Source organism: Camponotus floridanus, unplaced genomic scaffold, assembly GCF_003227725.1.
Source record: "Camponotus floridanus strain SB8 unplaced genomic scaffold, Cflo_v7.5 scaffold53, whole genome shotgun sequence".
Lineage (NCBI taxonomy): Eukaryota > Metazoa > Arthropoda > Insecta > Hymenoptera > Formicidae > Camponotus > Camponotus floridanus.
In genome coordinates this window covers 730,465-754,159 of record NW_020229692.1, presented here as the reverse complement: position 1 = coordinate 754,159, position 23,695 = coordinate 730,465, and the positions used below count along the sequence as shown (strand labels likewise).

Below are 23,695 nucleotides of genomic sequence, written 5' to 3'. Positions count from 1 at the left end.
AACAAATTAGAGTCTTACTGTGATTCGTGTAAAAAGGAATTATCGTTATTATTGTCATTGCCGTAGTCGTTATAAGCGAGTCACCCGACGGACTCGACGAATGACTTTCTAATGAAAAAATATTTGTGATTTTTTTTGCTGATAACAATGAGTTATATCTTATCGATGTAATAAAAACAAGTATTTTTACCGAAATATTTTTAAATTTCTCTCCATGATTCTCCTCCAATCATTTCTAGCATAAAACTATAAACTTATAAGTAATCCCAACTTTTAATTTATAAATTTTACATTAGAGATTTGTGCTTCTCTAATAACGAAAGAATACTACTTATTAAGTTTTTAGCGCAAAATAGGTTTAAAGATATATAATATCTATTTTAAATTGCTTCTTTTAATTCGAATATCTATTAATTATAATAGTGCGCAATTGCTAATATAGTTTTACTAAAATATGTTTTAGGAAGAGCAGGAGAGGATCGGAGATGACAGATCACAGTAGTAAAATTGGTAAAACGTTTATTAACTATTTAAAAACGATGAAACAAGGTGAACATGAGATTGACAATTCAATAAGTAATATTATTAAATAGACTATAGAAGGTGTATAATAGGTGTCTGCGATAATTATTCTCTTTATATACGGTCTTTTACATCGAGACAGACATCACTCGACAACTCGACGAAGCCAGGCCTTCTATCCTTCAGGCACAAGCCGAAACTCGTCGCTCCATATCTCGTTCTATCTCGTATTGTAATGCGCGCTTAATTATAATAGTCTAGGACTCGCGGTAGGAAAAAATAGCCCGAAAGCATATCTGCGCGATATTATAGTTCCTCGCGAGTAAATGTTACTACGAAATAAGGGAGAAAAAAAGAACGATTCTATTCCGGGCAATCATCGCCTTGTGTCAGGGCCTTGCGACCTGCATACGCTAGCTATGCCATCATTGTTATCATTATCATCGTCGTCATCGTCATCTCTGTGATCGCGACTTGGCATATCCGTGCATCACGACAATGCAGCTATATTACAATTAAATTGTCGTAATGACACCTTGTGTTATAACAATTCGATTTCCCGTTCGCGTTCCATTGGAGGAGAACCCTATTATTATATCTTTTCGCGCGATTAATGCTACGGAAACGGAAGAAGCAAGCGGACAAAGCATCGTAGCACGTAATCATGAGCTCATAGCTCGATGAACGAATGAAGGCCAAGCGAGAGATATTACTAGTGAGAATCGCTTTGTGAGCGCGATAATTCATAGATGAAAAATCTCCGCTTATTGTTGAAAAAAAATCAATTTCCAGTATAAAGTTCACGACGAAACTCGACCGAGATTACTGGCAATTTTCTTCTCTTTTTTTTTCAAACTGCCGCGGCTTTATCCGTTTACGCCTCTTATAATTTTCCCGCGACATCCTATAAGTACATCATTGATTTTCTATCATCTCTCTGTCTTTTTGCCAATTGCATCGGGTCCGCTGAAAACTCGTGCAAATTCAATCTCCCGTTTGATCAGCGATTGATCCGGTGCCAAGAACTATATCTTAAGATACAAAGGAGCGGCATAAATGCTCGCGTCGAAAATTTTTACGAGAACGCGACTAATGGGCGCGAAAATTCATTACTTCTTTACGATATTGTTATATCGTGTAACTGAGCTGCATATGAAGAAAAAGCTTCTTCCTCTTTCTCTCTCTTTTTTTTTTACTTTCTTCGATCCCTTATCTCTGCCTGCTACGTCTCTCCGTCTCGATATTATATACGCGAGTATAATATATTTACAATAATACACATATGTACCTACTATCATATAGTAATAATTTAGTAGTGATATTTAAATTACAATAGTGTTTTTTTGCTCTTTCTCTCACTTTTTTTCTCGTTTTTAGCATCGCCCATTTCGCAAATATAATGTTGCACATAACCCAATTACTGGCTTAGTTATCTAGCTGTACAAAACATTATATATCGCTATGTGTATCTAGCAGCTAAAGATTTGTCCTGTGAGGTTCCTTTTCTCTTTTTTTCTGTATTTTTTATATATTTCTTTTATAATCGTGAGGTTCGCGTTAACACATACACAACGTCGCTGGGGCTATACTTTTCTCTCCTAGCCGCGTTTCTCCTTCGTTTCGTTAAATTCGTCGAAACGAATTTAACGAGTTCTCGGCGCGTTAAAAACTGCGCTTAAGTACATTAAAAAATACCGTGCTAGAGTGTAATTGAATACACGCTCATTTTGCAGTCAATAATCACTTCAGTCGAGTTCTCCAATTCGAGAAAACTCTTCCGAATTGCCTGCTAATTCGAGCTCGACATACATCTTGTAAGTTTCTCGAGCAATTATACAAATTGCCTCTAATTCGCGAGGTTAATTGATAAAATTAAAGACGATCACATACGAATAATCGAGTCATATGATAAAAATTGCGATTTTTTCTCCGTTACTTTCTTTTTTATTGAAGACGTCGGTCGCGATAAAATTCAACGTAATGAGCACATACAAGTGCCCAGTCCCCTCGTTTCCCTCGGTGAGATTTTCCATTAGATTTCGAACTAAGGGAAGAATAAATCACGTCCCGATTAACTTATCAATTTTTCGCGGGAAAATGGGTCGGGGTCATATGTGTACCTCGCTACTTAAGTATTCTCTCGGCTTAATGTCTTACGGCGATTTGCGTTACGTTGCACGCCTTAAGTAGGGATCTTGTGCTATCTGAATAATTGATGGAATATGGAAGGGAGAGAGGGAGGCACGGGGAAAGGGCGGCGTTAGAGCGTTAATCGTATCGTCGTTAGTTACTTAAGTGTATTTATCATGAATAATTAAGCTTGACGCCTCGGCGGCAGGGTCCAAGCGTTGGGCCCATGCTGAGCGTGGGGGGCAGGACGTCACAGTTGCTGATCCCTGCATGGAACCCAGATGTTCGGTCCTGATTGCTCGGAAATGACCTCTTTTACTTTTATGTAGATCTCTTCGGGAGTGTCTCCTTGGACGACGGCTGTGAACAAAGCACAGCGATTTATTTACATGGTGACAATAACTTAAATCGTTGGACTGAATATTTTTTTTTATAAATTTTAATTTATTTTATAGATTATTATTTCTCGATTATAATTGCTTATATTGTTTAACATGTTCTATATGAAAGGACTTTTTTTATAATCAAAAATTAATACAATAACATTATAATACAATTATGTTTAATTTTTAAAGTTAAATTTAATAGAAAACTTTAAAACTTTAACGTAAACAACGTACCAGTAAAGTATTCACCAAATTCTTGTTCCATTTTCAGAGCGCGTTCGTATGTTTTCTTTGCTTGCTCCTCGGTCATCCTCTTGTTCATTTCCCTGCAATATTATAAACATCAATATTTAATAAAATAAGAAATGATGTAATTTAGTATTAAAGCGCGCTTGATAATTATTAAACTCACATGACAGATTCGACTGATTTAGGTTTGATAAAGATGGCAATGGGATAGAGTTGAGCTACTTGTAACCTTTTGATAGCATTTCCACTTACATCAAGAATACAATGCTTGCCCTGAAAGAAAAATGGCAAATTTTCTCTAATTCCTTACATTAATGAACATAATATTATGTATTTTTAACACAAGTAATATTTCCCGATGAAAAAAAGTCAAGAGATTTTATTAATAACATTATACGTACTTTTTCAGCTACTTCTCGCACAGATGCAACAGAAGTTCCGTAAAGATTGTCATTATACTGTCCAGCCTCTATGAACAAATGATTTTGTATATCTCTCTCCATTTGTTCCCTCGAGGCCACAAAGTGATAATCTCGTCCGTCCACTTCATATTCTCTTCTACTCCTTGTTGTATCTGCAGGCAAAACGCACAAAGATCGACATACAAATCTGTCGGAATAATTTTGTGCATCAGCAATGCACACAAGTCACATTCGTCATTTATATAATATCGGACAACTCACGTGGTACACAGCTGCCGAATTTATCAGGAAACTCGGAGATGAGATCGTCGTTGATACGATCCTTGAGCGGTCCGAGCACGATCACGGGACGCGTGTACTGTATCGTCAGCTGCTGCACAGCTTCGTATGAAAGCACGTTCTCTTCGCTGCCTGTAATGTTTTAATCAAAGATCATGTATACACGATTCTGTGACATGTTCCTCCTCTTCCCCTCTCTTCCGAGGAAGACGGGAACGCTCCTCGTTATTAGCAAATCTCACATTCCTTCAAACCTTTGAACAACACACAGGTTTGGTCCATTCAACAATAGAAAAAAGCAACAATCTCATCCCAAAGACATACAAGATCCCAGCGCGGTCCTTCAACCAATCCCGCAGGCTCTGTACGATCTCCTTCTGTGATGTCATTGATTAATCGACACTTTTACGAAACAAACGGACGCGGGACAATATCGCACACAGAGCGGAGCACGTTTGAAAGTTGGGGATCCATTTGAAACAATTTCTAACAGATATCAATTTACCCAATAATAATGTTAACTCTCGGACTGTTTCAAGCAGTCGGCTCTTGTTCCATCGACGTTTTAGACAAGTACATACACAAGTACGTAAGTTTTGTTGGACGAGTCACGAGCATGCTTTCAGCGTCCGAGAAATAAAATTGAAAAGCGGAGAGCAAGCTGTACCTCCTAATGACTAGAAAATTTAAGCGATCCAGGGATATCGGGTATAAAAATGGCATTAGTATATGTTTAGCGACTATATACACTAGTTGATACCTCTACTTGATAAAAAGGGGGAGATCTCTATACTTGTAATCGATATACCACGCATCCAGCTAACGTACGTTACTTGATATTAATGCGAGCACAAAGTGACATCGTCGCTACTTCCTCTTGGGTTTCAATATCGCGATAATCGAATACGTGTCCGGAACTTTCGCCCGGACGTGAGGAAGAGACACTGCCGCTTGTCTCTAGCGACTAGCGATTATTTTCGTCTATTTGCGCGCTCTCTAATTACACCTGCTGCTGTTAATATTCGCGAGCTCTACAATCGAAAGACGAAGAGCGGCGAAAAAAAGAGAGAAAACAGATCGTGGAAGCACGTCGCGCGGCTGTCTCAATTTCGCACACAAAGCTTCTGGACACGCAACCAGCGCGGGGCACGTTTCATCAGTAATTTAACGCGAAGAAAAGCTCCGGGAAATTAAGGCTGCCGAAGGAGAGATAGACGTTTCTCGATTAGTACCTTAAATGGAGAGAATTGTATTGGCGATTGCACTTCGATTGCGATTTTTTTCCATCATCGAGAAAAAAAATCAATAATGTTGTAAAAACGACGCAAAGTACTGTGCATCGTCTATAGAAATTAGTATAAAATTGACAATAAGAACTAAACGACGAGAAAAAAATATTAAAAGTATATCCGTTCCATCACTCGAATTGTCGAATTATATTTATCTCACGTAATTGCAATCACATTTAAAGGAATTCCGCGATCCTGATCCGTACTTAATTGAAATAGTAATGGAGGTGTTAATGGGAATAGATTGAAAGATTTTTAGATCGATAAAGATTAAAGATTGTTAGCGCTGACACACCCGGGGTTACAAACAACATTAATCACAGTTATTTATCGGAATATTTTTCTCGAGATAATCGCCCGTCGACAGGGTTATAACTGTTTACGCACAATCTGCGTTAATAAGAATCTGCGTTAATAAGAATCTGCGTTAATTTCCTAATAAGATAAAAAAATCGATTGTGTGTATACGCTTCGCGCTCACACCGCGATTCACACATTTGCTCTCGGCTACGACTTACTAAGATCGTCATGGGGCTCATCGCCCTCCTTTTCCAGATAAACTAACGTGAGTTCCTCCATATACGGCAGCTGAACGCGATACAAAATTTCTTTACTTCCTGTAGCGCTAGACAAACCTTGAATGAATAAGAAAAGAAAGAATTTACGTAATGAATGAGAGGCGAGTGATGGACGGCAAAGACGCGGCGGCGAGGAAGAGCATTCGAATAATTAAGATTCTAGGATGAAATCTAAGAGAGTTAAACGCGAAGCTTCCCGGATGAATAGCTATCAGCGCATTCAGTGCGACAGATCGCCGCAGGTTTTCAATAATCAGCATTTCGAGTCGACTCGAAATCACATTGGCAGCTTTTGATTTTACACATACAGTTTTCACTTTAAATTTATAAGATTTAGTAATTTTATTGATATGAATATTTTTTTTTTTAAAGTTGTTTTTTATTTTAAAGGGATATCAAACAATTCTTTGAAAAAGATATTTTCCTAACTATATCTTATATGTCATTAACTATTCCATTGTAATTCTATATAATAGAAATTTACTGTGTATTCTTTGGGCTTGAAAAATTTTTATAAATATATGAGTAGTTCAAATATCAAGAAAGAGTGGTACAAGTCCACTCAAATTTAATTTCGAGTTGTTATACAGATAATATGATTTATCATCAACCAATATAACTGTTATACACTGAATTCGTTTGTTTTCAAGCTCAATTAAATTGCATAGTTAAATCACTTATATATTTTCGGTAAGAACAAATGCAAAAGTTTTTATTTCTCAAACTTTTTTTCGAACTTGTACTACTTGATATCTAAACTACTCTCATATATATAATGTATATATGATTTGACTAAACTTTCACACATAGATTATATCATTATAAACTAATAAAGACTTCGAGCTTTTCATCTTGTATATGCTACTATCGGCACAAAACAATAAATGTGCGGTGCTATGCTGCCCATGGCGACGTAGATACATGTATATATATGTAAAGGCTGACATTTGAATTCTAAATTATTGCTGGTGAATGAATGCAAGCGTGATTGACTCTATCGCAAGAATGAAACGGTGGACCAATAGAGAATGCATTGTGATTTTCCGGTCAGAAAGTTTCACAATTATATGATGTTTAAAGGCATCTATATATCATTATTTAGCGAAATCTATATCCGTGCTTTATGTTAAATTTCACATTCTCTACTACATATTAATATCCGAGCACATTTAGTAAATGAAATTGTATTAGACAATATGAATATACCAGTGTAACAATTAACAGTAATGTAATTCTTGTATCAGTATTAATTATATAACACCTACCACGTAATTGTGAAACAATATCGTGACCGAAATTCATTATCCCGCATAGCTGACCCAGGCAATACGATCTCTTCGGTGTGAGGAAGAGTAGGAGAGATATGAATGTATAGAAAGAAAGGAACAGAAAGAGACAGATGGGTAGATAGATAGATAGATAAAGAAAGAAAGAGAGAGAGAGGAGAAAATAGATAGCGAGGTAGATAGAGCGGGAGCGAAGAGAGAAGAGAGAGAGAGAGAGAGAGACATGATTACCTTCAGTGTTAGTGTCGTCCTGGGTGTAGCACAGCATGAATGCTAGAACATAACAAGTTGAATATATTTCAGTATACGTTGCGTACTATAAGTAAGCGGCCGTTAATTATCGCTACAATTAATTAAAAGCGCTAGACTTTCTCGAGGAGATTTTCCTACTGCGCGCGCGTGCGCAATTTTGGACGCACGTACGAGATGGATTCGATGGACCATGAAGTTGCAAGTGCACGTTGACATGATACGCGAATCTGAAGCGTCGAAGAATTGTATCCCTTTCACACTTGTGATGTATTTTTTGCTCATTGAAATGCAACGCGAGATGCAACATTTCGTGCAATGATCACACTAAACGTTCTCGATGGAATGTTCGCATTTTTCACGTCCGTATATAAGCATCACATTAGAAGCGTAACGTACAGTATACCAGTGTATGCCAGAGTGTGTTCTCTCACGAATAGTCATTAGAATCTCATGCTTGAAAAAAAGATATCAGCTGTGTGTATCACTCCAGACTGTAATACTCTTCCTTTCGCCGTTATCTAAGCGTTATAACAAGCGTATACCTTTCAATATTCGTCAATATATCGGAATCGCGTATTTTCGAGGAACGAAAATTTTTTGGTAGCAGTGAGAATGCGTCATACATGCATCTAGCATTGAAACATTTAATTTTCGGTTTCTCGATCGAAGTGTTGACATGATCTGATGAAGATGACGATGACGTGCTTCGTGACACGATCCTTTGAGAATGAACAACGGGCTGCGTTTCTATCGCTACTCGCTGTCCTTTCGTGAAAAAAGAAAGAAAAAGAAAAGAGAGGAGCTACATTAAATCTTGAGAAGAACATCGTTCTACCGTGCTGGAACTACTATACAGGCTAGATCCTCCAATAGTGAAAAGCCAAAAGTTAGAAGCGAAGTCGAGAGCGTAAATAAAGAGCGTGTCGGATGGAGAGTTAGTAAACCAGAGACTTTGCGGAGCACAAAAGTTTAAAGTGCAGCGTGCAGACGCAAGCAAAATTGAGGTGAATGTTGTTCTCGTGTGGTAGCTCAATGATTGCAAGCGAGATTGTCTGCAACGTCATATTTGCGAAATTCGATGCTAATCGATAGATTCGATACTGTATTATTTGATACTGATCGATACAATTCAAACAACGCAAGTTAAATTATATTCAATTAAATATAATATAAATATATACATGTAATTTTATATGATACTGTATATTGTCTATATATATCTTAGTATAAAATTTTCTAGCACTTAATTTCAACTTTGCGATTACTTAAAAATCAATTATTTACTTCACTAGAACAAAATGTATAAATTTTTTACAAATTGTATCTTAGCTCGATACGTTGCTAGAATTTCGCTTGAATCATGTATTTTCATATGGTTTTTAAAGCTTGCGCGATGCGCCATTAAACATCGCGTATAAAAAATGATGAAAGCGCATATTTTTACAGTTTATTACTTGTCTGACTAATTAAGATACTTACGGGTAGGATCGTTCTCATTCTCGGGTGTAGTGGGCGTTCCTACACAAGCAGGCAAAACAAAACACATGTCACGTTTTCACATGATAAAAAACACAAAAGCTCATTCGGGATTTGGGCGTGTCTGATTGGGCCTTATCGCGTCGCAAGTTGGGGCATCCCATACTGATAATCTTACTCAAATAATTATTCTTGATCTTCGTATAAAAATTAATATCAAGCACTGATTTCTGTCAGAACTTCTAGTTCGAGTTCTTTCTATATTATATTGTTATATGCGTTATAAGCAAAGATTCGCGCGCAAAAATAGCGATTATAAAAATCAGGACGTATTGCATTAAATATTGTAATTAAAAGACACTACATGAAACAAAATAAAGTTACTTTACTTTCCTCTTAAAGTTACTCTATAGTACAAAGAAATATTTTTCTTTGATATGATATCTATCTTCGGAGTACTCTCTACCTCGTACAGGACATGAATCATTCACAAAAATTTCGTCCATCGATTATGAAAACGGGGGAGGTTTGGAACGAGGAACAACCTCACAACTTAGCGGTTCAAAATCATATAGTATATGTACTATACGATACATAAGTATAGGCGGATACATATGGCGAGAAAAAACACGTAAAACACAATAAATATGGGCCAGAGAACATGCACAGAACGTGCAGAAGAACGGGACAGAGGGAAACAATTTAGACACTCACGTTCCTGATCGGAGCCATCCTCGGACTTGTCGTCCTTGCTCTTCATAAACGGGAACTTCCTGCTGAACGAAAAGTTCTTTTTCTTCCGGTCTAACGTTGATTGCTGAAATCAATGAATTCACTGTGTCCGAAATCGAGCATTGTAATTCATAAATCGCGATTCGATCGAAAAAAAATATATTTTGTAATTTCGTACATCGATTATATTCATCTGTGTGATTTTATAAAATACGTATTTATGATCTTTGAAAAGGAATTAAGATTTTTTTTAAAGGTAACATTATGGCTTGTCATAAAGCAAGTTTAAAAAAAAGCGATTATCTTTGTCTTTAATCATACCGCAAATTTGCAGGCAAAAACCATGATTATCGATTGCAATAAATTAGCCGTCTCTCTTCATTAGTTCGAGGGAAACGTTGATAAACGAACATACTTCTTCAATTACGCACATTATAAATTATTTCATTGCACTATGAAATACACGGAAATGTAATTTATACTGCAAACTTTCCTTTTCAAATTTTAATTTTAACGCAATAGGGTGATTAATCAAATATATGTATTTATCATGTTGATCGTTGTTAACATTTTATTTTATATCGAGCAAAATTAACTTGAATATTAAAAAATATTGAAAAATGAAATTTTTGATTAAGAATTAATGTATAAAATAAAAGCATTATATATATTTAGAGGAAATTTAAAAATCTTAAATGAAGATAATGTTTAATGTTTAATCCCCCCATGTTTAATGTTTAATCCCAGTTATTGTTTGAATTTTTTCACAATAAAATATATTTATAATCTTCTCTAACAGAATAAATCGTTTTTTATTGTATTTCATGATTTATAATTATTTTCGGAGAAAATAGGCTCCAAGAAACATCTCAATTAGACTTACCTTATCAAGGATGACCGGCATGTGTCCCTGGAATTTGACAGAACGATCTCTGGCACGCTGCTTACGCTCCCATCGTCTGCGCGAGGGTATTATACCCAAACCTTCCTCATCCCCCTGGGGAGTGACCCTTCTTGCCTGCCACCATTCGTCGTCGCTGGCGTTCGTCACGTGTAGAATTTCACCGTAACGGAACGCCAAGCCGCGGCTCGGTAGACCATCATCCTTGTTGGGGTCGTAATCGAACAACGCTCTTCAGAGAGAAAATCGATTATGCAAACTAATAATGTTTGTTTTCGTATTTTAAATAATACGCGAAATCGAATAGCTCGCGAATATTCATTAAAAAAAGGATTTCATTAACGACTTTGATTAAGCAACTATATATAGCAAATATATATAGCCAGAAAATATAATAATAATCGCGAGGAATTACCTCACGTAGAGTGACTTCTTCTGGGAGGTTCTCATGAGGGTGCCTGTCATCACATTCTGTTGCGAGATTTGTTGTTTAAGATCCTGGATCTTCGCTTCGAATCTGTTATAATCCTCCGGTTTATATTGTACCACGATTGTCACTGTTTGACCAGTGCCCTAAACACCATCACGTCAACGAAAACAGAATATATTACTTCTGCTCGATTCCAAATTTCAAAATTTGTGAAGAAGAGATAATTTGCAAATTAACATGCTTAAAAATTATCGCATTTATACCTAAATTTTTATTCCATGTTCAATAATTCAATGAGAGAACTTCAATTGAAATTAATTTCACAACATGTATGTTACGATGAAATTATTTATAAATATTTTTTATATAATTTTATATTATTTTAAATTTTTATTATGAAAAAAAGAATTGAAGCTCTAAAAATTATCTATAAATTATAAAAAGTATGAAGTATAATATGGATATAGCAAGATCTTACCTTAAGGGCCGCGGCGGCCTCTTCATGGGTAGCTGTTCGGAGATTGATACCATTAACACTCAGTATCTGATCACCTCTACGTAATTCACCACTGAGATCGGCCGGACCTCCGGCTAAAATGAACGAGATGAAGATGCCCTCGCCGTCTTCACCGCCAACGATGTTGAAACCAAGACCGGAAGAACCTTTATTCAATATAACAGTGCGCACTTCCCTGTAATATACAAAAAAGTTTACATTTAATACTGACAATATTTTTAAGAGCATTATATTGTTGTCAATCGTTATTAACAATTATGTAGAATATCCTGAATTTAAATGTTAAAACTTTGGAAACGTAAGAGATCGATAAACTACGAAAAAAAGTCCTTCAGAGATTGACACGTTTTTGCTTTATTTTAAAGTAAATCGCACAAAAGCTTAATTTTATTTTTTCACTTATTTATTATTTATTGATTTATATGTATCCATTATATTTGTTTATTTGTTATATTGCCACTTTCTTAATGAAAGTATTGTATCAAAATATTAATCACTTGCAGCAATGCAAACATTGCACTGACAATTCACAGCTAGACATTGCTCTGATATTTAATATAACACCATTTGGTCTTTCAGCTGCTTTCTTTAATCAATTGACAACAAATTTTCAATAAAGCTAATAATTTTAGTGTTCTTTATATTTTTCGATGAAAACTTTTGTTTTTTTTGCGATTTTTTCCAAATAAAGCAAAAATAAATAACTCTCTATAAAGACTTTTTTTTAGTTTACAAATCCTTTACATGCTTCCAAAATTTTAAATTCAATTTCATTATTTTATGTTATTAATAATATATATATTTCTCATGAAAATATTTTTAGTTAAAACTGAATATCAAGAACTTTGATGAAAAAAAAAAATATATATATACACACACACACACACACATATGTAAAAGTGTATTTATAAATATTTATAAATTAAAATTAATTGTATGAAAACGTTTTCTATAAAATTTATCCGAAATATTTTGCATGAATGCATTTCATCTCGCGAACTACTCTGATGCAATCACGTCAAAGTGCAGAAACCTTCCGTATTCTTAGCTGCGATTATCATGTTAATTAGAAGATTCGTTGATAAATTCGATTACCGTCGAGCACTTGTCTTCGCCCGGATTTCAAGTGTACTCTGATATAACGAAACGCATAATGCGAGGACTCGCGTGAATAATGACAGTCCTCGAGCGGCGTCGGCATCTTGAGTATGCATTGGTAGTGTCATATTGCGTGCATAAATGCATCTTGAACCACTAAACAAGGATTCTGCGGGTGAAATATTGAAATTTCGCGAGATTAAAACGACGCCAGAGATTGACGAGTCGGCAATATGTATTTTATATATCCAGCATCGTCAACATCATTTATCAAAGTGCAATAATATCGCGTGAAATCAGTGTCACAATCTTAATTAGCAATCGTGAATCTTAATTAGCATTCGTGAAGTTTTAACGAACCGCATAATAGTTTTATCTCCCAAACAGAATTATTGGCGATTTTCTCACAATGCATCTTTACATATGAAAACGTACTAAAAAATTAATTATTCAAACTTAATATTCAATTTTTTTAAGAAGAAAATGATTGCAACAGATATTCTTTTTGAAAAATCGTAAAAAATGTAAATATTCGCTTTCTAATATATCAAGTAACGAAGCGATCTTGTATAATAATGAGTGAATTCGTACAACGAATATAACGCAAAAATGTCGTCGATCAATGAAACGTCCTACGTAAGCACTTACGTTGCATCGAGCATCCAAGTCCTTGGGACGTTTATACACTAGCTAAAATGCTTCTACATATATGTAACCTATAGAAAAATAATACCGAAAGAAATCAATTTCTAGAAAATGTGCAAAAAGTCACTCTCACATTTCGAATATAATTAAATAATTACAACGAAATAATTGTTTTATAATTTTTGAATACGAAAGGCGTTCGTTAATATTACTAGAGAGAGACTCTTATTTACAAAGAATAGCGTGCATTGCGTTGCATCTATATTCAATCTACAATTTCGAAAGGGACGATGGGGCAATTCCAGGAGTTGCGCATCATAACTGTCGCCGAACCGGGAGTGCATTATACGAGGATTTCTGCAAATGTCCTATGCAACCTTGCCTCGATGTAAGCCACCGCATTTCGTCGCAGCTTCACTTCGACCCCCCGTAACCTTCTCTCGCTCGTGTTAACAAAGACCTCGGGTTAACGCCGCCGCCGGGGTCGCATTAAAGTCGCGTTAACTGCGAATGCATCTGCAATTGTCCCTTCGCTTATCTTAATTCCGCGCGACAAATGCAATTCGCTTGTCGTGCACGCGCGACAATAGCCGGGTTACGTACGGAGGTCATCTACGGAACAACTAGTAGAATCAGGATTTCCGCAAGCATTACAGTCATTTCACACAGAATTTATTATTATTTATCATTATTAAATAGTGTGTCATCGCATGAGATTAATAATATAATTAAAATAATAATAAATCATTTCATAATTATAATTCATCGTATTTCATATTTTTACTTAACGTGACAAATAAAAAAGAAGTTTTTAATACTGAGACTAATAAAACTTTGTTAATAATAAGAGAGAGTAATAAGAGAGAGTAATATGTGCGTGTGTGTGTATATGTAAATTTATTCAAAAAGTTTGTTATTTTATCGTTGTTAAAAAATATTCATATATATTATTCAATAACGTCATCGCTTGTAAAAGATCACACTAAAAATGATTTCGACAGCGAATATAATATTTGTTATATTACAACAAATGCTTCCCGTCACCAATTACATAGTGTAACAGCACAATTTCTCACAACGCAACTCGTTGTTTATTACTTTATTAATAGTATCGATGGATAAAAAAAAACATCTTTTTATAAAAAAAAATCCAATAGAAAATGTGCTTTAATATACTATAATTTAAGATAAAGTATTGCTTATTCTCTTGTCACGTTCCTTATTATTTATCAGATCGTTCGAACGATTAACAGAGAGAAAGAAATTCCGGGTCAGTTGGATCCCCAAGGTTCCTTCCCCTGCGATTGACTCGCCCTGAGCGGGGATTTACATGTCTCCCCGCGGAGAGTGCGCGCCGGATGTGCGTAGACGTCCGTAGCATCTGTTTCCGCCAGTCAGATGTGCGCTTCAACGCGAACGCGCATTGCTCGCAGCTGTGACACGGATTGCATTATACAATAGTATGTTCTCGAGCCGAGACTTCAATTCCGAGCGTTCGTTGTCGGTCTCCTTTTTTCGCAAAATGAATGCATCATCGCAGAAAATGGATTTTCTAGCATCCTGATGTTACGCAAAAGGGCAGAGGAGAAGGTACATGTCGCGCGTTCGTAATATTGCATCATATAATATTGCTAGTAGGGGGAGAAAGAATGCGAATAAATTATAAAGGGCGTTTTCATACAATTCAGGAAGATCTCACTAATGACATTTAATGATAGACAAGTGATTTAATTAATGGATCAACATCGCGAAATATCGTGCTATTAATAAATCCGTAATATATATGATGTAATATTAAAAATTAATTTATATACAGGATAATCTATCCTTTTAGAAACGCGATTTCTTCTTTTTATAATTGACGTTTATTTTTCAACCGCGAGTTCACGTAACAATCACAGACATTACCGTACTCCATTTGCTTGCACGTCAACTTTTAAGATCTCCTTAAGCTCCGCTTCGTAATCGAATCAGGCGTGACATATAATGCATAATTTAATATAATATTTAACAGTATTTTTATCAAATCACTTTCCCCATTTCATCACATCAAGAATGACACATATCGTATTACATATATATATCTCGTTTATTTTTAATATTATTTAAACTATTCATCAAACATTGCACTGAATTTCGTGAACAAATCCGATCTCATTCTTTTTTTCACATCTTATTATTTATCTTTCGCTCTCGAGGAACAGCGCGACGCACTCAATCTACGCACTCGCACCCGAAGACGGACTGTCGATGCCATCGAACGCGCACCTGTTCCCTTGCAGCGTAGGCGGGCCGATGACGTAAGGCCGCTGCGGTTCCGGAGGATGAGCCGTCGAGGAGGAGTCACGACGTCGCGACGCACTTTCGTCGCGCTAACCGTCGATGACCACCCCGGCGCGGATGTGCGTGACACGAGGCGCGATCGCGGTCGATCTCGCGATCGCGTGTTGGATCGATCGCGGATGCGAGAAAGCAGCGGACGAAAAAGAGCGAGAGAGAGGAAACGGGAAGGGAGAAACGAGAGAACGAAAGGGCGCGCGATCCCTCGACCAGCTGATGCGACGTAGCCTCTGTCTCTCCCTCTCTCTTTCTCTCGACAACGCGACGACGACGACGACGGCGTCCCGACATCCGTTAGGGGCGTCGCGACGGATTAAGGGCCGCGGAGAGCATAGGTAACCACGGCGCCGTGTCGCCATGCGCCGCGTCGCGCCGCCGAGGCGGCCGCTGCGAGCCCTCCGCTATCGTCACAGGATCGATAGGAATAAGCTGGCTCTCTCTGGCGCGCGCTGCACTGCCACGGTCCTCCTTCCTCCGCGCCTCGCGCCGCCGCTCTTTCGGAAAACTAGGGCAATCTGCTAAACTTTTAGCCTTTTTCGCACGGCCACTCTCGGGGCCTCTCATGGCCTAAACGGCCGTCTATCGGCGAAAATTTCAGCTCTTTCATAGAAAATAAAAAGAATGTGATGCTCACGAGAATAGATGTATAGGATATATAGATGACACATAAAGATAGCCGGAGGTGTAAATTTACCCTACACCTGGGATAAATTCCTTTAAAGTATGCGAAGAATTTTACGTAGAAATTTTTCTTTTATATCCATGAAAAGAAATACGTGAAAATGTGTGTAATGGGATGAGTAAATATTATATTTACAATAACAAATAATGAAATGAATAGATAGATATGGAGAGCAAAATAATAATGAGAATATGAATAAGAAAACAAATTAGAAATATAGTGAATGTGAAAAAATAAAATACCAATTAATGTAAAATTAATAATAATAATAATAAGAGAAAGAGAAATGAAAGAAAAATATAAATAATATTTAATAATTCTTACGAACACATAATTATCTTTTCGTTTGTTTAAGAAATTTTAATAACAATATAATTAAATAATACATGCAAAACTTAGAAGAGAAAAATGGCTCTTTTTAAGGAGACGTAGATATTATGTTTTCGTCGTCAGATCAGGTAAAATAGAATATTCACTTAAATTAAATAAGCGAAATTTTCAATAAACAAAGGCCCCAGTTTAATTATAAGAACTTTTTTCTGGAATGTCTAAAAATGGCAGAACTTTCGGCATTCCTAATTGTTTGAACGGTTAGAAAAATCACGTTGCGCCTAAAAGCGATGAGTTGAAGAGGCGCACAGAAGTGTTTCGATCTATTATATGTCGACGAAACTTTTATCTCTGAATGCCAACAACCCAAGAAGAAACTTCGAAGCCATTAAAATGCTGGCGAATTCGATTTCTCGCGAGAGAAGTGTTGAATAATTTTAACTCGTGACTAAACCCTTGAAGAGAGACAATTTAATTATACGCCTTCTGTAAAAACTTATGTCTCATCTCTGTTCTCTCTTTCGGGTGCAATTTGGAGAAGCCGCAAGTAATATCCATCATTGATTTGTGCGGTTGAAACGAGACAGTCTCGCAAAACGTAAATAACGCAGAGCGTTAAAAACGATATTTTCGTGAAACAATTGCATCAATCTTACAATTTTTTAAATTTCTTATCGAGATTTAAATACAATCCAGTCGATAATAAAGAAACGATTGTTTGGAGATGTGTATTTGATGGTTTTATCTAATTCTAATAAAACATAGGAATTATAAATCACTTTATAAAACATACAAAGAAAATATAATGGATGTTTTTTTGAAGAATGTAGTTTTTGCGTCACTTCGATAAATAAATGAAATTAAAATATCAAAATTTAAACCTATAGCGTTATTATTATTAATGCGTTATTATTACAGTATATTACTTTTTAAAATACGAGATTAAAAAAATATGTATGTTTATAAGGTATACACATATATACAATTATTCGCAACGTTATGCTATCACTTGACTGTTTTGACAAAAAATAAATCTTTTGTTTGATCATCATTTGCTACTGTTTTGACAACAAAAAACCTTTCGTTTGGCAAAAAATATCAGAAATCAATCGGGAAACAGGATCCACGTTTTTAAGGCGTAGATATTTCCAGTTGAATTATTTTTTCTCTTTCAATTAGAAATTGTCGTTTGTATTTCCACTAATTGCAACGATGAGTGCAATCGAAGCCAGTCTCGCGAAAATGGAAACTCACTCCCGATGTATCGCTCTTCTTCGATTGACCTACTTGCGAAAATACGCGCCACGACATCCCAATACGAATACACACACATACATATACGTACAAAAACACGTGCAACACACACAATAGCATTCAGCAGTTTCTGTGTTTTGATACAAAAACAAGTTCTGTTTGAGTTGTCGACATCGTAATTTTGATGAATACTTATCGGCAAACCCATTGCAACACGTGTACCATTATGAAGCGTGAAAATAATGATAAAATGTATAGCCTTTTTTGATACAAGATTGTTTCGCTTGCTCCTTTCAGCATAAATAAATGTACTTTGTTATCTCATCATAGTTGCATTTTACGATTGTAACGCGATCAATGCTTTTTAAAATTGATTATTACTTTGTACGGAATGATCATGTTTTTAATCATTTGTGTTTGCGTTATCACTTTGAAACAGTATCCTGTCTTTAAAATATGTCCGTGACGATCTCTTCCTAATTATTAATATTTTAGATAATAATAAATAGAATTTTTATTACTTAGATAATAATAAATAAATAATCTGTCGCATAAAAATAACTAATTTCATTAAAAATATTTTTATTGTATTAATACAAATGTTAAAAATGCATTAAATCCTAAATTTATTTTTAAAAAATATTACTTTACTTAATATAAATATCTTTGGTCTGATAAACTCGAGTTTTTCAAAGATCGAAAACTCATGCTCGGCCTATCTTGAAATTTCATTAGAGATTCTGAAGCCTCCAGCAATATGCTGATAGAAGCGGATGATCCAGTCGAGAGTTGCATTAACAGCACGTTCCTCGGGAACAATAGAATAATCTGTATAGTGGAGATATGAATCTCCCTCTCATTCTCTCTCTCTCTCTTTTTCTCACAGTTCGATATCCACTTCCGTAAGATGCTTCAGGAAATTTCCGAGGACGAGAATCGATTTTCTCCTATTTATATCTCAAAGGTCGCCACTTTTCAAGAGTTTTATTAAGTAAATATAAAACGCGCGCGGAGGATAGGAACCGAATTTTATTTAATAACACAGCGCTTGTTCTTTACACCCACACACTTTTTTTCTATAAAATTCGATTAAAAATATATTTGGAGCTTTATCGCGAAAACGTAAAATAAAATAAAATACATTTCAAAAACATGCAAAATTTATAATCTTTAATTATTATATATATTCGTCTTTTTTTTTTCGAAAACTGTGTACATTATTAATACAACTTATTTCTCTGTGCACACAAGTAATTCAATGCGATTTAATCGAAAGCAGAATTTTTTTTCCCAAAACGAGGACACTTTCATCTATGAAGAGTCAATAGAGAACGTCAGAGTCGTTGTTTAATAATGTTAATGGATAATGGTTTAATGTTAATGGATACACAGTTGAATAGGGGTGGCGATCAGATGGATAAGCTCGATCGATCTTGACCCGAAAAGCTGGAAGTAACGTGAGACTGGAGTCACGGTCGCACACAGCAAGGAGTGGCATTTGACCCTGCTCCTTATTAAGGACATTGCGCGACTGCGTGCGAAAGAATGTCCTTGAGGCGACTGCGCCCCTCGGGGACTTCTCTCTTTGATCGCCCGGATGATTTCAAGGTTCGGTATATCACGTGTTCCATCCTGTGCTAACATGGAGCTATACACTCTCGATGGAAAAGAGAGGCGCCACGAGGAGTGGCACGTGAAACACGTGCGTTTTATGAGGGTTGCGTGAAATGAGACCCACATGAACAAACTTGATCGTTTCTTATAAGACACCCTCCCTCACGAAAAAGAAAAAATTTACACAGAAATACTCGCCTTATCTATTTTTTATTATATAATAGCAATATCTTTTTATTTTTTGTGACTGTTTAATTAATCTAATTTAATCATAAACGATGTACGTATTTCTCTCTTTATATATCCTAAACTTAATATTTATTAAATATTTTATTATGAGGGAAAAATTAATTTTGATACAAATCTTGGGATTTGTTTTTTTCGAAGATGGAGCATGTGAAAAGATTCTCCTATTTCTCTCACGATTTCAACATCTCGCTCCGCACAAGATGATTCGGAAAGGATAGAGAAAGATCTTACTGTTCATGACGTGCATAAGGGAAGCGGAAATGAAAGCATTGTGCAGCATGCCGAAGTTCAAGACTTTAATGGGATTTCCTCAAGCTCGTATATCGAACTTTCGCTACGAAATACCGCGGCAGTGTATTTCGTTGCGCGATCGCTCTAGCCTCAAGGTTGTCCTAACAGGGGTTGCATTCGCGTGTCTGCACATAAATTACTTTGGATATCTCATTCATAGTATTAAAGGCTTTGTCACACCGTGGAAACGGCGTTTCAGGAAAATGGCTTTAGGAAGGGTTTAATGAGTGGTCATGTTATATGTATTGGAATCTGTAATATTCTAGACTTTTCATCGGGCAGCCACTGACATCCATATCATATGTATCATTTTCATGTAAAATCTTTCAGGAATATATAAATAATATATAAATAATATATAAATACAATAAAAATGCATGTGCACACATTACCACTTTGCAATTTTAAACTTCGCAATCCATCCTTGCATTTGTTTACATAGATTCTTCATTATATTTATTCAGTTTAAATATTTTATCTATTATTTTATCTACTATTATTAAAACATTTACTTTTGTTATCCTATTTTTTGTCATGGAGGAGAATATAAATAAAAAAATATGTTTTTTTTTATGAACCTATTATACAGAAACAAACGTAGTAACACGAATTTTACTTCGTCAATTGTGATCGTAAATGCGAGTAGGTCAAAGTTTATTCGTATGAACAGTGACCCGGACCTCATAAAATCACGGTCATGACCTAAAGTCAGATTAAGGATTTCCCCTTGTTTTTCTTCTTGTAGCCAGAGAGAACCCTTTTTTGCTCTGACCTGGGTTAACTAGATCATTTGGAGAAAGAGATCGTTTATTTGAAGACAGCTTAATCTCATTTAGAAACGGTTGATTTGCCATAAAAGCGTCTTTGCCATTGATAGCATTATTTTACAAGTGAAAGATAGGAGATCGTAAACGTAATTTCTGTTTATTTAGAAAGATATCTTTCGAAATGGTCGTTTATACCAGAATGCTCCATGTTTTCCATATTTATTTATTTAGAAATAAAAGAGATAGATGCATTCATGTTTGTTTTAGATTTGTTTCAACTGAGCATAATATTTATGAGATTATGTATATATATATATATATATATATATATATATAATAAATATAAAATATTAATAAATATGATAAAATAATAAATATAACAAATAAATGCATAAATATATAAAAAACAAACATATCATATAATCATATAAATTGGTACAAATGCCAATATGAGTCTAGTGTCGATATTGTTACACCGTTATTTATTATATAAAGAAATAATAATATAAAAACATTCAATTAATAAATATACATATGAGTGGATTGCGAACGTTTCGACCCTATTTTTGAGTCATCTTCAGCGCAAATTTTTTTATATAATAAATAACGATGTAACAATATCGACATTAGACTCATATTGTACCAATTTATATATTTAATTTTATACTCGTGAGTCTGATATTTTTAATAATTATATCATATATAATCGTTTCGCAAACAAATAAACGTATGTATTGCAATTTTACAGTCGAGATGATGCGTGATGTCTATGAAATATTAAGGCAAAATTAGTCCAATTAATCGCAGAGCAGCAGTCTGCCAATAATTGGGTGTACTTTATGCAAAAGTTGGGAAAGCAATTAGCGTTTGATAAAGCGATCGGTCTAGTATCAGTACACAGAACATTTATATGATTCCCAGTGCGGAGACCGTACGTATAGCACATAACGAAAGTCCGGTTGAGCAAAATGAGCGTAAATCCCCGATGCGATGGTGGTTCGTACTGTATAATTTGCATTCTCTCTCTCTCTCTCTCTTTCTCTATCTTCCGTTCTATTTGATCTCTATTTGAACGCATCGGTAGAGCACGATTTGACGGCTCGACCGTCACAATTACATCGTCATTTCGTTCCGGCCGGATAATGCCTATTAATCCATCACCTCTTTCATTCCCTGTCGTCGGTGCCCCCCGCCTGCCTTCTATTTTAATGTCCTGTAACTTACTGTACGCATATTTGCGATCTGCATGCATACAATTGTTGCCATCAGTCTGTTCAACTGCACCAACTTCCGTTACATTTTGGAGCACTTTGCCAGATGAAGTGTAAGACATGATAACGAGCTCGCTGATGAGCGAAAATAAATACAGGAATTGATAAGAATAAATTAACGACATATGTCAGCTCTTATCATACCATGATTGGATAGCATGAAATTTTTTCTTTTTTCAAAATCATAAAAACGTTTAAATGATGAAAAATATAACGAGAGAAAAGTATCAAATTAGTTGCATTTTCTTTCTTGAAATAAAATTCGGTTAATACCGATAAGTTTTTACAGTCATATTAAAGTTTTTACAGTAATATTAAGTCATATTAAATACATTAAGTATGTATATTTTTTGATCGTATTCAATTTCATTTTTGACATAATCAATAGCCCCTAATTGAAGTTTAAATGTTTAAATGCAATTTCGTTTTTTATTTTACTTTAATCAGTATTATCTAAGTTTGCGATCGTAACATACATTGCATTACAGTCATAATCCTATCAATTCGCGTAACAAAAGAAATTAAAGTGGTATTTTCACTCGATTAAATCAACGTTTTTATCAGTCATATCATCGTGAAAAAAAATGATGAAATCGAACGTGATCCGAGCACCAGCATTATCATCATATCAATTAGAATTTCCGGTCGCGTCCGGTTTCCACGCACGGACGCCAATTCGAATCGTGTCGCGAATTTTACAGAGAGAAAGAGAACCTCACCCGTTGACTCGGCGTGACTTTCTTGAGGCGTGAACCCGCCGGCGATGGCAAAATCCGGGTTAAATAATTCTTACACGCAGGAGATATCATTAGATATTAATTTTCTCCGAGTATATCAGGTAATATTAGCTACGTATCTTAAAGAACAATTGACAATTTTATGTATTAAAATAATTTGTATTATATTTAATTAGCTTTTAAATATCATTAAAGCTTCTAAATTTCATTAAGTAATCTTTGTTTGATCAATCTTTTTTCTTTTAATTATAATTTAAAATTTTATCTTGAATATAGTTACGTATACAAATTAGATTATTATGTTCTATAAAGAGATGATTTAATTCACAATTTATAATTTTTCTTTTCTGATTTATTGTGAATTAATTTAAATATTAATGTAAATATTATTTATTTTTGTTTAAGTAAGAAATCTCAAGGCAAATCACTCATCTTATTATTATTAAATATTATAATCTATCTAATTATTCATTGCACATTTAACGTAAAATAATTCCACGGAAAATCGATATATTAAAAGTGATACATATCACGTTTTATCACATCATAATTTAATTGAAATATCGCATAACTGTCAACAATAAAATAAAATTATTATCCACTGTTTTTTCGCGCGTTTTACAACGGAATGCACGAATGTTATTTTATTTTATTTTATTTCATGTGAAAGCTTTTATCTGCGAAATATATATAATATTTGCGTAATAAACTTTATTTTTATTTTCTCTTGAATATAATATAAATATGCAATTTTAAATTAATTTAAAGCTCAACAATTTTCTATACAAATCGAATGGAAATTTGAACGATTAAAACTAAAAAGTTCAGATTAATTTAGAATATTGAATTTTTTTACACATATGTTAAACACATTGTGTACGTTCTTTTTATGTACATAATACGTTACCGTTATACAATGAGACCCCCCCATATGTCTCCCGACGTACCTTCTGTACAGTTTGTTCCGC

At 35.0% G+C, this 23,695-nt stretch overlaps 1 protein-coding gene across 13 annotated transcripts in view; it reads right to left on the bottom strand.

Moving 5' to 3' along the window:
- Window positions 1–502: 502 nt before the first annotated feature.
- LOC105253961 (disks large 1 tumor suppressor protein) overlaps window positions 503–23,695 on the bottom strand; it is a 248,261-nt gene continuing 225,068 nt past the window's right edge. For 6 of the 13 annotated variants that reach the window (XM_025412584.1, XM_025412585.1, XM_025412586.1 and 3 more), the window contains 12 exons: window positions 11,411–11,624; window positions 10,918–11,075; window positions 10,485–10,734; window positions 9,584–9,686; window positions 8,873–8,911; window positions 7,373–7,414; window positions 5,796–5,912; window positions 3,971–4,120; window positions 3,689–3,861; window positions 3,451–3,560; window positions 3,273–3,364; window positions 503–3,012 (listed from right to left, as the gene is read on the bottom strand). In XM_025412584.1, coding sequence (XP_025268369.1) covers window positions 2,903–3,012; window positions 3,273–3,364; window positions 3,451–3,560; window positions 3,689–3,861; window positions 3,971–4,120; window positions 5,796–5,912; window positions 7,373–7,414; window positions 8,873–8,911; window positions 9,584–9,686; window positions 10,485–10,734; window positions 10,918–11,075; window positions 11,411–11,624 — 1,558 coding nt within the window. In that variant the 3' untranslated portion in view covers window positions 503–2,902. The remainder of the gene's footprint in view (window positions 3,013–3,272; window positions 3,365–3,450; window positions 3,561–3,688; window positions 3,862–3,970; window positions 4,121–5,795; window positions 5,913–7,372; window positions 7,415–8,872; window positions 8,912–9,583; window positions 9,687–10,484; window positions 10,735–10,917; window positions 11,076–11,410; window positions 11,625–23,695) is intronic. The other 7 variants (XM_025412587.1, XM_025412595.1, XM_025412596.1 and 4 more) reach the window with 5 other exon arrangements.